Source organism: Arabidopsis lyrata, assembly GCF_000004255.2.
Source record: "Arabidopsis lyrata subsp. lyrata unplaced genomic scaffold ARALYscaffold_1, whole genome shotgun sequence".
NCBI lineage: Eukaryota > Viridiplantae > Streptophyta > Magnoliopsida > Brassicales > Brassicaceae > Arabidopsis > Arabidopsis lyrata.
Genome location: NW_003302555.1, coordinates 32,398,564 through 32,413,467, shown reverse-complemented (window position 1 = coordinate 32,413,467; position 14,904 = coordinate 32,398,564). Strand labels below are relative to the sequence as shown.

Here is a 14,904-nt window from a genome sequence, read left to right as displayed (position 1 = left end):
GAATCGCCACATGCTCATTTGAGTGCCTTGTTAAGGAGGTTCAAGTTTGGACATGGGAAAGATTTAGGGAACTACAACCAAAACCTAATAAGTTGCTACAAGGTCAGCCAAGATTGGGGCTTTGGGATGACTTGAAACAGCAAACCAGGGATGTGAAGCAGATTTTGGAAAACTCGAAAATGGACAGTTTTGAGTGGCGTCCCTACACAAGAACTGTGACAAACTGGAAGTTTCCTAAGTTTTACCCCGAGAAAGCGATGTGTGTTACTGTTTGTCCGAGTCTTGATGAAGAATTTATCTCCTTTGCTCGATGCATCAAAGTTTCTGAGCTTGTTGGCATTAAGAAAGTGGAGCATTACTTCCCAAATAGAGTGGCTACACAGTTTGGAATGCTTCAGGATATTCCTTCCCTTGTTGACAGGAACAACCTCTCACGGGAGGCAGCTTGGAATGATTACAATAAGCCTATTAATGATTTGGCATTAAACATTCCTTCCCGTTCTGCAATATCTTGTGTTAGTACTCTAACGTTTTCCGAATGGTGGAGGAAGCAGTATGCAGAATTCCAAAACCCCTCAAACAGAACATGAATTGAACCACAACAAATTTTGATCAGTACTTCAAAAATTGTTATTTATAAACTCTAATTCATCACAACCCATAACATACAATAGAATCATTTTTACAAAAGTTACTTGAAAGAATTCAAAATTCAGGGTTAAAGATCACAAAGACGTGTTTGGATAAAGCCTTTTATGGTGGAGAAATTGCAAACGCGTACTATCTCTGTTGACTTTGTTGAAAATTCTTGTGGTGTATAATTCATTCATCTTTGAAAAATGAAAAGTAAAAACGAGTGAGTCTATACTATACTTCATACTTGTATTAATACAGTATGAAGGATTTTAGAATTAATGTAGATTGGGATTATCGTGCTACAATGTCACTACAAAAATAAATGGCAGGTTACGTCGTTTTAATATTGAATTTAATTTTAGTTACAAAGTGACTTAAGACTAAAACCTTGTGTTTTGGAGGGGCTTAATATTGGTCGACGCTTAGTATTATGTGAATTTAATGTCATTTCGAATAAACTGGTAAGTTCTCTAAGTTACTACAAAGATAGCCCTAATATCTAAACCCATAAGTTACTGCAAACTTGGAGATTATAGACCCATAAGTTGTTGCTATCTGATCTATCATTGTGTCAAACCTATTCTCTAAGGTTGCATATCTCCAAACCAAGCTGCCTTTCCCAAAAGGTCCGTTACTAGACGAGAATGTCCTTCTGGCAATCTGGCATTGTCATAATGCTCTCTTTTTTTTTTTTTTTTACTTTTTTTGCGCAAATGCGTCATATGGTAAGACCTCAATGATAAAGGTGGATATTATTTTTTTAAATGAATGTAAAATTAATTAATCAAAAAACTATTGTTACATCAAGTGCAGTTTTTAAATCCTCTAACCTTTTAAAGCTTACAACCTTAAGCCGAGTAGAAAGCCAAAATATGAAAAGATCTTCATATTTCGTGTTTCCGGAGTTCTAAAGCATAGTGATCCGATTACCAACGTTCTTGCCGATGATTTTCTCAAGTTTTTGTGCTAGTAAAGGGTCTTCTCTGTGCCGTCAATTGATTCCTTCCCGCCAAATAGAGTGGACTGCGATTTGAAAGCCATATCTCAAAAGCAAGAGCTTGTTCTTTTCGAGTATAAGGATTAGCTTTTTGTGTTTGTGTCCACCTAAACTTCTAAAAATGTCAATAAAAATGAAGTCCCTTTGACAGAAATAAAATAACGGTGGAGGTGGTCGTGGCAAGAAAAAGATTTGGGTTTCTCTTTGTTGGTTTGGTAACGAACTTTATTTTAACGTGATGTTGGCATATATATACTGTATGTTTATATTTATTTGTGGCTGATTTAGTTTTATAGACCGGATATTAGAGCTTCTGGATTTAGAGATATGGTTGTTGTGTCCACATAATGTTTTCTCTTGCACCACATGATGATGATGATAGGAGAGGGGAGAAACAACTCTTTGACTCAGAGGCTAATGCGAGAGGGACTTGTTGTTCTTCACACTTAAAGGGAAGAGATCAACGAAAAAGAGATTAACATGAATTATGTGTGTTTATGAAAATATACAAAAGACTAGATAACAACCCGCACTATGTGCGGGATGAAGTGATTTAAGTAAAATTATTATGATTAAAATTATTATTTGGGATCCAAGATCCGTTTGTGTAAAACGAAACATGTAAGAATTTTTTTTTAATTCAAATTTGGGACTATTTCGAATAAGAATACGTTTTACCCGTGAAATATTTGAACCTGAAATAAAGCTTCAATGTGATAAAGAAAGTATTGACGAAATGTTACCATTTATGACAATATGCTTTTTTGTATGTTTAAAAGATGTCGAGAATGATAAAAAAAAAAGATGTCGAGATTTAAGTATAAGATATCCAAAAATTTATCAAAGATGAGATTTGATAGTTTCCAAGTTAAGATTTTGTAGTATTCCAAATTAAGATTCTTAGATTATGAATAGATTACTACGAAATGATTATAATGTGGCCAAAATTTGGTTTATATATAAATGTGGTTAGTTTTTCTTCGAAAAGTTAGAATCCCTCCAAAAAAATCGGATTTGGAGTATTCGTAACATATATAAAAAAAGATTATCTTATTTATTTAAGTACAATAGATATAAAAATTTATGCAAGATGTAGAGATTTTCTAGTTTTGAATTCGAGATTCTTGAACCAAATTTATATATTTTATCATTTAAATATAAATATAAATACAAAGATTATTTACCCATCGTCTTGAGAAGATTTATATAAATGTATATAAAGAAAAATAAAAATTTATTAATATAAGATAAACAAAAAGTGTATGTTTTTTAATTATTAAAAAATAGATCATTAATATAAATAAACAAAGCTCTTATTTGCTTTTTAGTTATAATTTCGTTTTTTTTATTTGTGATATATATATATATATATATATATATATATATATATATATATATATATATATATATGTATTAAGACTAATGGCAAAATCTGTAAATATTCTAGTAAAATATGGGTAATAATTTAAATGGGTGGAAAATCATTCTGAAAGCGACACGTCAGCATGGCAGTTTAGTTAATAACACGTCAAAGTAAGGTTTATTTTTTAAAATGTTTCTCTATTAATATATAAGGGATTAGAGAAAAGCAAAATATATGGGAGGTGTTGTTAGGACCAAAATTTTAAACCCTTAATATATGTTTACTTTTGTTTGATTAATTTTTTCACTATATATGTATATCATGATGGGTTTGAACCCAAATAGTGACACAAAAATGACACTAGCATAAACCATTTGACTAAATATCTTAGTCTATTTATATTTATTTTACTAATCTTATTTTTTGAAAAACTTAAGAGGAAGAGAGCAAACATGAAGGACAAACACAACAAAAAAAATACTTCTGAAATGGTGTGCTGGGATCCAAAATTTAAGTCTAGTTTCAAGTGAATGAGATGAAAATTAACAAAAGATATATTTCATATCTTAAGCCAATAAATCTTTGAAACCTTAGAGAGCTTATTAAAGTGAAAGATCTATTTCTCTTATTTGCTATCTTAACATGGATTTTTTTTCTCTTATTCCCAATACCTTGAAATCTAGAGAGACATGGTCCACATGGATATAGATGGAGTTTGAACAGATTCATGATTTCATTAGCCATATCTCAATTCCTTAATAACTTGAATTCAACATTCAGTTTATCTCAAATCAGATTACTCTTTTTATCTTAGTTTTTCAAATCTAAAATCCTAATAGATCTAATCAAAACCAAAAAACTAACATATATATATAAACCTAAAATTTAGTATAACATGAGTGGAATCTGAAGAACTCAATTGATAACATCAAAAAGACAAAATTAAGTGAAATTCATATTTAAAAGATCAAAATAAAAATCAACAAGTCCTAATTCTTCTTTTTACTGGAACATACCTTTGATTAACGCTCATGAAATCCCGAGTATCTCTTATTTGATGTGATCCTTTGTCTCAAATAGATTCTCATATAACATAAGCAAATCTTTCATAAACAGTTTCTATGAGCGGCGTAATGACAACAAAATAATCTAGCGAGTTCATGAACCTTATATACACAACCCAGTTAACCTAAAAAAGGGTACACCTCAAAACGATATCGTATAGAATAGTGGTATGCTTTTGGATTTCATTGCCAAAATAATCCTTTGTTTTTTGTTTTCCAGAAGAAAATAAAATATGCTATTAAATTTAAATTTGTTGGATATCTTATTTCAAAAACATTCTCCAAGGAGATGAAAATAAATATACAATACATAGTTTTGGCTATATCATTATATAAATTCTTAAAATATATGTTATTTATACAATCATGGTATTACTTTTTTTTGTTTTATTTTGTCGAAAGGTTTTTATTTTTATAACATTTTGGGTCTTTTCAGATGATATAAACATAAGGCCTAGGCCCAATAACAAAAAGGAACAATAGACTAAACAACTAAATTACGAGGACCAAACCCAAAGCATCAAGATTTGGACACCACATTCAATAATGTCAAAAGCATTGAAACTACTGCTGAATTCGAGTACTATCTTCCTTCTCACTTCAGAGGGGTCGATAAATGGCAAGCTAAAATGAAATATAAATACATGTTCCATTGGAAACTTGAAGACACGGGATATGGAGATCTTCATATCAATGTAGTCTACTAAGTTGTTGTTGACTATGCAACGACACAATAGTGTTGTATATGTATACATAAAGTCTCTCGCTTGATGATGATTAGGTGAAATCGCGATGCTAACCTTAAATTCGTTGAAACCATAATGAGGAATTGTTAAGGAATTTCTTCTGGCTCGATAATCGAACTCTTTGGGTACATTTCTTCCGGGCAAGAGAGCCCACCCGCTAACAAACAATTGTTGGATAATCGTTCGTTGTGCTTCTTGACCCAGTTTGAAGCAGTTTATGAGAATATATAAATAATATATTGATGTGCTTGTATTACATTTACTGACCTACTAGAACAAAAAACATGTTCTGAACCAAGTTGCAGTAAGAAGAACTGGTTCAGGCAGAATGTAACATCATCTTATCACTGGAAACATTGGATGGTAAACATGATCTTCTTGGACACATAATAGTCTGATCTACAACTTCTAGTTACAGCCTTAATCAATTTTTAGATGGCACTTTTTAAATTGATTGCTTTTAACTCACATCAGTGATCAATTCATGTACCTCGTCGTTAATTTGGTAGAAGCTACTATTCAAGAAGAGTAACCTCGTTCTTGAACTTGACTTCACTTAATCCTGATGATATTGCTAACCTCTTCACTGCAACATCAACTCCACTGAAAAGTGTAGCCTACAAATACAACAAAGTGCATCAATATTATCATCACGTTATCTGAATCTGTTGGTAGAGAAACCAAACCTCGCACACTCAATAAAATAACAACAATACCTTGTAAACTTCACCAAATTGACTTGCAACGAGTCCTCACTTGGTATAGTCAAGTAAGGTTTTGACTTTTGAGTAGAAGCATTTAAAGCAATGAAGTTTGTGAAAAAACACAAAAGAAAGAAATAGAATAAAGCATCGTAACACCAACAAGAAAAGAACAATGATAGTATCTACTCAAATTTAATTAAAGAAGAAAAAAGAAAAACTCAAAAAAAGCCATAATCTATTTCTTTCTCGACATGTGACGATGACTGTTAACTGTTAAGAAGATATAAGTCAAAGAAAAATCGTCTTCATAAATGAGAACTAATACATTTTTGGGTTTTTCGATTAACAAAATTATTGAAAGAGAGAGATTTTTAGTGGCAAAACAAATTACAGAGATTGTCAATATTCTTTATTTGAAAATAGATTTATAAATATTTAAGAGGTAAGAAAATATCTTATGCAGTCTAAAGAGCAAATGTATAGATCTGAGATTCCAAGCACCTTCAAGACGATAGGGTACATGCAATGCGACTCACACACCCTACAAAATGGACGAGATACACTATTATTGAGCACCACCTCGAATGATCTGCTGCCAGACTTTATTGTGCTTCTTGGCATGAGCCCTGCAAAGTCTCCCAGCACGCACTTTGTATGCAAACTAGCTCGGTGATCTTTACACGTGTAGAACCATTTACTTGGATCCGTTTCTTTCTCACAAATGTCACACCAGTATTTGCCATTTGCCTTTTCGCCATAGCATAATCCGAGAGGATGATCGTCTACTCTATGTTTTACCACTTGTGGTAAAGTGGCGCAATTGAAGCATAAGACAAATCCACAACCACTTTCAATGCACGTAAGCACATGAGATGCCGAGATGTTGCAACCATTACATTCCTTTTCTTCCACTGATGGAATACAATATAAGGGATGATGGGAATGGCTTGGATGGAAAAAAGGCTCTGAAACTGAACCGCACAGAACATCTAACTTCATACCCCTGCACTGGTACATAAAACCGTTGGACATTCTATGACAAGCTTCACACCACAAATAATTAGCCACGCTTGCAACTAAAGTAAGTCGGTTATTATGTAGCACATGCCACTTCTTTCTAGGATATTTAGCACAACTTTGGTGAAGCATGAAATCACAATCGATACATCCATAAAAGGATTGAAGACAAATGGGATGGCTACAAGCGCTGCACCGCTTATTTTCCTCCCAAAAAAGACCGTTAACATGAAATCTTAGGTAATGCTCACTGTGGCTGAAATGTTGTATTGTGTTGTCATCAATGACCACATATGGCTCAATATCTTCTATCTCTTCAGGCACTCCTTCGAGCTCTTCCCCGTTCCAAACATCCTTTCTAGTAGCACATTTTGAATGAACGACATAGCTTGGACACTTCTGACAAGAATACCCACCCCAAGTCCAATCCACCTTCTGGCGACAAACTCCACACACAGAATTGACAACACCAAGAACAGAAGTGCGAGAAACACGGTGATCATGCCGATTAATGTTTATGAGACGTGGAAGGGTAAGACACTCTTGATGTTTCATGAAATCACATTGAACACATATGTAAGGGCTTCGATCTCCACTCAACCCGCAAGCATTACATGTAAAAGAATCAAGTCTTGGGCGAAAGATGAGTTGGTGAGCATGAACTTTCCTTTCAGATCCAGAACAGATTTTGTTGGTGTGTTTAAAACACAACGCATATCCAAGCTGAAGTTACAAGCAGAACAATGGTAAAACAATCTATCATCAATCTTTCTTGAGCAAAGACGACATTTTCCATCAGAATAGTCTGGTAGGTGACCTATGTGGAGCTTAAGAGGGTGTAAGGGGTGGTAAGTGTGGGTTACCTCTGACAGGTGTTTTGCCTCAGACGGATTCCATACGCAATCCACATGGAAGGCTAAATCACATTCATGACATTGGTAAGGAAACACATACCCAACATCCCTACATTTTGCGTCGCAATTGAACTGGTTCAGCTCCTTGTCCTTGAGAAGGGTGAGCTTGTGGTGATGCGTCTCGGAACTATCAATAACCTTTGGTGGTGGGTACTTTGCACAGTATAGATCCACGTCGAAGTCACAGATCTCACAACGATAGCATAGATCGATGATATTCTTGCCACATAAATCGCAGTAATAATCATCTCTCTTACGGACAAGCTGAAGAGTGTGAACAGAGTGAGAAGGGTGATCGAGATATTTAGAGGAGTCGCCACATTTCTTGTGAACAAAGAAGTCACAGATTTTTCAGTAATAGCCATCACTGATACCTTCGAAGCGTCCACAACAATCACCTTTCCGCAGATCATTCCAATGCGTCATAGGATGCTTGTGGATCAACGGTAGTGACACTCCCTCAGATTCCATGGTCAGAAAAGGAAGAAGAAGAAGAAGAAGAAGAAGAAAAAGTAGAATCTGAGATACTAACTAAAGCTATCATGAGAAAAACAATTTTAAAAGTCACTAGCTAGAGCCGTTGATAAAAACAAAGAAACAAGACCCATGCAAAATTAATAACAGTACATGGAAGAACGTTCCATTGACAATTTTTATTAGGCATCTACGAGTATGCTGACCTGAAAATTTCTATAAAGATAAAGAATCCCAAGTTGACAAAAAAAACGAAAGAAAAAAGAATCCCTTAAGCAATTACTTCGATGACTGTGTAGTTCCCTCCTAATTACAAGAAGATTTAACTTTAACAATTGTTGTAAAATGTCAACAATGTACCTTTTACATTAGCTAATTACGTCAGTATGGGTTCACTTATTGGTGAAGATAACAAGTTTATTTTATGTCTTGTCTTGTCTTCTTGTTGCATCGTTTATCTTAGACCTGCTTTTACGGTTTAGCAAAGTCAACGAATATGTCATCGTTTTCATCTTTTACGCCATTCATAGTCTTCAGTGTATTTGAAGTTGACCTTTTAACATCTAAAACACAATCCATTTTTGGTTCTCATCTTTGGGAGCATGAAGCTCAAGTCTTTATTTTTTCCAACCTTCTTGATTTTTCTCATAAGCTTAGATTCTGTTTCTGAACAAGAAATCTGCTTCAATGGATTCTTTAAACCCAATAGTACATACGATTTAAACCGTCGTCAAATCCTCTCTACTCTTGCTTCTAATGTCACAGCTCACAACGGCTTTTTCAACTCCAAGATTGCTCAAGATCCCAATAGAGTCTTTATCATTGGTATGTGCATCCCGGGGACTAAACCAGAGACTTGTTCAGATTGTATCAAAGGTGCATCAGAGAAGATATCCAAGAGTTTTCCTAACCAAACAGATGCTTATACATGGCCAGATTGTTGTATGGTACGTTATTCCAACGTTTCTTTCTCTGGATCACTCGTTATGGAACCATCTGAAACGTTGTATCATACCGGAGATATCGAAGATACGGGCACTAATTTAACAGTGTTTGATAGAATCTGGGACGAGTTAATGCTCCGTACAATAACTGCAGCTTCATTGAGTAGTACTCATGGATCATCATTTGGACAAAAGTACTTTGGAGCTGAGGTTGCTTCATTGACAGCTTTCGAAACTATGTATGCGATGATGCAATGTACGCCGGATGTTTCTTCAAAAGATTGTGAGTTTTGTCTGAAGACAAGTGTTGGTGATTATGAGTCTTGTTGTCGCGGTAAACAAGGTGGTGCGGTGATAAGACCGAGTTGCTTTGTCCGGTGGGATTTGTATCCTTATGCTGGAGCTTTTGAGAACATTGCATTGCCACCGCCTCCACGCAGTCTTTACCTCAGCCACCGCTTTCTTTGCCTCCTCCGGTTAGCGATCGGGCAAATACAACCATCAAAGGTAATTTCCTTCAAATGATTTGTAACTAGAATCTGTTGAAACCTTATACTTGAATCACTCATTTGCAATGATTTGCGGCTTGTGCAGATGGAAAATCACTTTCGCCAGGGATTATGGTGGCAATTGTTGTCCTATCGTCGTTATCTTGGTTTTTCTTGTTGTAGTACTCGCGGTTTGTAGGAGAAGGAAATCATATAAAACAACTGAGGTCCAAGGTTGGTTGGTTTTTCATGTTTTTTCCCATCTTCTTTTGCAGCTGCCATAAACAAGTTATATACAAATTCTTGAAAAGTGGATGTCGAGGACGATGTTTTCACTTTGTTTGTACATCTGGTGATGAGATCACAACAACACATTCACTACAATTTAGTTTTAAGATAATTATATTGAAGCTGCAACTGATAAGTTTTCGGACAGTAACATGATCGGGCGAGGTGGATTTGGTGAAGTTTACAGGGTATTTTGTTCTTTCTCTGCCTGGTTTGTTACTTCTCTGTCTAAAGTTGAATCAGTACTATGTTTAAATGAACGGATGTGGTGTTTGTAGGGAACATTTTCAACTGGAACTGAAGTAGCAGTGAAGAGACTGTCGAAAACATCAGGGCAAGGCGCGGAAGAGTTCAAGAATGAGGCTGTTCTTGTGGCAAAGCTTCAGCATAGGAATCTGGTTAGACTTCTTGGATTTTTTTTGGAAGGAGAAGAAAAGATACTTGTCTAGGAGTTTGTACCCAACAAAAGCCTCGACTATTTCTTGTTTGGTATGATATAAGCTTAAGTAAAAGACATAAGCTTATGTAAAAGTTCTGAGAAGTCGTTATTGTAGCTAATGATACATATTTTTGCAATATACAGACCCTGCAAAACAAGGTGAACTAGACTGGACAAGACGGTACAATATCATTGGAGGGATTGCTCGAGGAATTCTATATCTTCATCATGATTCACGGCTTACATTCATACACCGTGATCTCAAAGCGAGTAACATTCTCTTAGATGCCAATATGAACCCCAAAATTGCAGATTTTGGCATGGCAAGGATTTTTGGAGTTGATCAAAGTCAAGCCAACACAAGAAGAATCGTCGGAACATTGTAAACTTTTTCTCTTAATCAACCAAAACAAAAATCTGTTCAGTGGTTCCTCGTAGGGTAAAAAGTGATTCTTTATTTGCAGTGGTTATATGTCTCCAGAATATGCAATGCATGGCCATTTCTCCATGAAGTCTGATGTCTATAGCTTTGGAATATTGGTTCTGGAGGTTATAAGTGGCAAAAAAACTAGCAGTTTCTACAACATTGATGATTCTGGTGGCAATTTGGTAACACACGTGAGTATAATCAGTTAAGTCACATGATTAAGCCAAAGAATTATTAATTTAGTTAGCAACTTGTGTTAGGCTTGGAGGCTTTGGAGAAATGGGTCACCGTTGGAACTGGTGGATCTAATCATAGGAGAGAGTTATCAGAGTAATGAGGCTACTAGATGCATCCATATCGCACTATTATGTGTTCAAGAAGATCCTGCAGATCGTCCGTTGTTACCAGCGATCATCTTGATGCTTACTAGTAGCACAACCACGTTACCTGTGCCTCGAGCGCCCGGATTTTGCCTAGGTGGACGTGAACTGGACCTGGATAGCTTAGAGTATACCCAATCCACAAGCTGGTCTATTCCTTGTTCTATCAATGATGCATCAATTACAGAGTTCGATCCTCGTTGAAGAACTGTAATGAGTCCATGGAAGTATATATCAACATCTTGTCCCTGCTCTATTTTATGGTATACATGATCTTCTTGGACACATAATAGTCCGATCTACAAGTTCTAGTTACAGCCATTTGTGACCATTTGTGACCATATGTGATTCTCTGCATCCTCCAAAATTCATAACTTTACACAAAATGAAAACACAAGAACCATATTATTCCCTCATGAGATTGATACAAAAAAAAAAAAAAAAAAAAACCTAATCCTTATAATCCATAGAAATATTTAATCAAATTAAACATTTCCACTCTATCAAAAGCTCATTATAGCGCTTCAAAGTCAAAATTGTGATCTCCAAAAACAGAGTTTCACATGGTTCTTTGAAATGTTAATCTGGATTTGAGTGTGGGGCAAGCAATGTTTTGTATTTGATTCTTCTTTGTCCTATTCTCAAAACTAAAAGAAGAATATGGTTCTACTTCTGATTTGTCAAATCTTTTATAAATTATAACTAAAAAAGATTATGCTGGGACTTGAAGTTAGTCAACAATAGAACAAGAAGTCTCCGTTACTTTGCTGCAAAATAGGCAAATCTCTTACTATACATGCTTTTTTTCCTTCTAATAGTGCAAAAATCATAAAAACTTGATGAAGTGAGAATATATGACATGTTTCTTCTTCTTCACTTATGTATTATCCTTATAAGTTAGCATGTTATCAATTAACTAACATCCATACCATTGTTTTAAAGAAATCTATTCACTAGAATCAACTATATATAACATGCAATAGTTTGCAGAGGCACACTAAATCAAGGATTGGGCAAAAAACGATGCAAGAAAAAATCAAAGACGAACATAAAGAGAATCATATATATAATTATATGTTAAGGAAACATTGACCGATGAAGGTGCTACTTCACAAAGACACAAGACTCTGGATGTGATTTGGGTAAACATTCATGGTGTACATAAAGTCTTTACCAAATCCATAGCGGCTTCTAAATTCATCACCCACAATTCCTTCAAACAAGACATCTCTAATACTGTTTCTCCTCGGATCGAAATATAGAATATAAAACGATCCAAACAACCTCCTTTGTGTAAAAATAAGCTCACCAACATAACTAACACCATAGAAGCATAGCTTTTCGCTCCGCATTGGCTCCATTTCAGCAAGAGGCAAAACAAAGTGTTTATGCGTCCATTCGTGTCTATCTCCATCCTTCAAAATCCATAATTCAATAGACGGTAAATTCATAGTCTTAACTATGGCTAACCTTCCCTCATAAGGTACCATATGAGAGCTCATAAGTAAATTACGCTCCGGACATTTGATCTGATTGAACTTTTCAGATCTGACATCAAAACTTATTATATGGTGTTGAATACGAATACCAACGAAAATCGCCGCTCCATAGTACATGACTCCATTAATGCATCCACAAAAACGTCTAGTAGGTATATGCCAAGGGACACCCAATGTAATTATTTTTCTACATAATCCTTGTCCTTGAGCGCCCAATGTAAGAATGCAAATCTTGGAGTCTCCAAGATTACGTAGTACTATGTATTTACCTTCACTCGAATCATACCCTAATACAATGGATCCTACTCTGTCGCACTTGCCTTCAGAATCAGGTAAAGTTAAAAAGCGTTTCAGGGTAGGGTTCCAAATCACTAGCTGTTTCGAACCTTCCAAGAAAATCAAGCCGTGCACGTACTTATAACGATGGAGGTTACCAAAATTAGGGTTTTTACATGGATAACTTCCCAGACAAGATAACTTACCAAAATTAGGGTTTTTACCATCAGAACTACTTTTGTTTAGGGGAGACGAGAAAACGAACAAAATTTCGCCTTTATAGACGGTTACCAGTACCGATGGCTGCGATGCTAAGGACCGAGTTGCGAACGAGGTGATGAAATCTTTACTTGTGGTAATGGTCGACCAAAGCTTAGAGACGGAGCGAAATCTCCCAACCGATTTTGCAGGAAGTCTTGAGAGTATCTCAATGGTTAATCCAGAGGAATATGTTCTGATTGAGATGTATCATTATCATGTGAGGACATTGTCGATGAAGTTTGTGTTCTTCTCTGGATCTTTCCCGTCTTCTCCTCTATGGCTGACCGCTCCACTATTTCACTTTCTTTAAACCTTCTTTTAATCATTGCCTTAATATAATATTAAAATTCTAATTATACTTTTTTTTGTAATTAGGAAATTTATCTTAATTTTTTACTTCAATTTAGGAGAAAAAGAGTCTATCATTAATATTTTTGGAAACATATCAATTTACATTATAAATATATTATATATTTTTTCTATAAAAGAAGAAATAATGTTAATTAAATGTAAAAATATTAATTTTTTTTTATTTCAGATTTTATTTTTAATTATTTCTGTTGACTAAAAGTCTAAAAAAATACTAATCTAATATTATTTTATAAATCTTAACTAATATTAAAAAAAAATTAATGTGATAAATTCAAGAAGTGATTCAAGAAGCCATCTCAATTGATGACGAGGAGGTCGAGTACTTGGATTTAGGAGCGTTTGTTAAGTCAAAAAAAAAAGGGAAAATATCTTTGTTCGAAGACAAAATGAATCATCTAAGCAAAGAGGAAGTTTGCTTAAAGAGAAAAGAAATTGGCAAAAATGTTGTATTTGCTTTCTTATTCTAGTGAAATCGAAATCTGGACGTGGTCCCGGGGAGTAGGGAAACCGAACCTCGTTAACAAAGTTCTTGTCTCATTTACTTTCTGCACTTTATCTTACCTCATCTGTACTTTCATCTTTGATTATGTGATTTTCTTTTGAATCAAGTGTTGTCTAGATTGAGATTTGGCTAGCGGTGTACACACATGAGATGCTGGATATCTTAGGCATCGACCCATATGTTGATATGTTTTGAGTTTAATTGGCAGTTTTTGATTTTCTTATATATTGGCTCTTAGATAAAGATTTGTTTTTGATATAGAGTATTTGGGGTCACTGTTAGAGATATCAAACGATCATCTCTTTAAAGGCTCAATATTTGATTGATTACAGTTTAGGAACATTCCTTTTGTATTCTAAACCTAGATGTTCCTCTCTTCTCTTGTATTGTTGTAATTGTGTACAGAATGAATAAGACTTCATCTTAACATGGTATCAGAGCTATTATCGATACCCTAGAAAAAATATTTACGGCTGCCTCCTTCTTCTCTCTTCTTCTCTTTCATTTCAGTTCTTACCTCTGTTCTTTCTTAAAATCTCTCCTCTGTTCTTCTCTGCTATCAGCCGTCCCTCATCATGGCTATCAATCCCGAAGTTGTTGACACAACACAATCCATCCTCAATGTTAACATGATGAATGTTACCAAACTCAACTCCACCAACTACATCACGTGGAGTATCCAAGTCCACTCCTTACTCGATGGTCATGACCTTGCGGGTTACATTGATGGATCTGTCCTCGCACCCACTCCGACCGTCACAGCCAACAATCAGACCAGACCAAATCCCGACTACGCCAAATGGCGTCGTCAAGACAAACTGATCTACAATGGACTCATAGGCACGTTGTCTCCTTCCACTCAATCGGTTGTAACCAAAACAACAACTGCAGCAGAGATGTGGAAGAAACTCTCTGCCACATACGCCAATCCGAGCTGGGGACACATCCAACAGCTCCGTCTTCAACTGAAACAACATCCCAAAGGTCAGAAGAGTGTAGATGACTATATGCAAGGACTTGTTACTCGTTTTGATCAGCTTGCACTCCTTGGTAAGCCAATTGAACACGAAGAACAAGTTGAGATGATTCTGGCGGGTTACCAGAGGACTACAA

At 35.3% G+C, this 14,904-nt stretch overlaps 2 protein-coding genes and 2 pseudogenes across 4 annotated transcripts in view; 1 reads left to right on the top strand and 3 right to left on the bottom strand.

Annotated features, from left to right (window-relative positions):
• The window catches only part of LOC110224792 (disease resistance protein ADR2-like), a 9,417-nt gene extending 5,126 nt beyond the window's left edge, over positions 1–4,291 (bottom strand). The window contains exons 1-2 of one of the 3 annotated variants that reach the window (XR_002329285.1): positions 4,013–4,291; positions 1,363–1,740 (exon numbers count right to left, since the gene is read on the bottom strand). Coding sequence is in view for 1 of the 3 variants with exons in the window: in XM_021011978.1 (XP_020867637.1) it covers positions 4,013–4,029 (17 nt within the window). In the remaining 2 variants the exon portion in view is untranslated. Of the gene's footprint in view, positions 1–1,362; positions 1,741–4,012 lie in introns of those variants that run through there. The other 2 variants (XR_002329287.1, XM_021011978.1) reach the window with 2 other exon arrangements.
• A 204-nt stretch (positions 4,292–4,495) lies between these two features.
• Positions 4,496–7,932, bottom strand: LOC110224790 (annotated as a pseudogene).
• Positions 7,933–8,502: 570 nt separating this feature from the next.
• Positions 8,503–11,203, top strand: LOC9328033 (putative cysteine-rich receptor-like protein kinase 35). Its single transcript, XM_021011981.1, is given in 10 exon segments — positions 8,503–9,292; positions 9,295–9,366; positions 9,454–9,492; positions 9,495–9,581; positions 9,697–9,749; positions 9,752–9,823; positions 9,914–10,124; positions 10,219–10,456; positions 10,539–10,692; positions 10,762–11,203. Coding segments are annotated over 10 exon segments (2,025 nt in total). The 5' UTR covers positions 8,503–8,517; the 3' UTR covers positions 11,086–11,203.
• Positions 11,204–11,959: 756 nt separating this feature from the next.
• On the bottom strand, positions 11,960–12,996 carry LOC9328032 (annotated as a pseudogene).
• Positions 12,997–14,904: the final 1,908 nt, after the last annotated feature.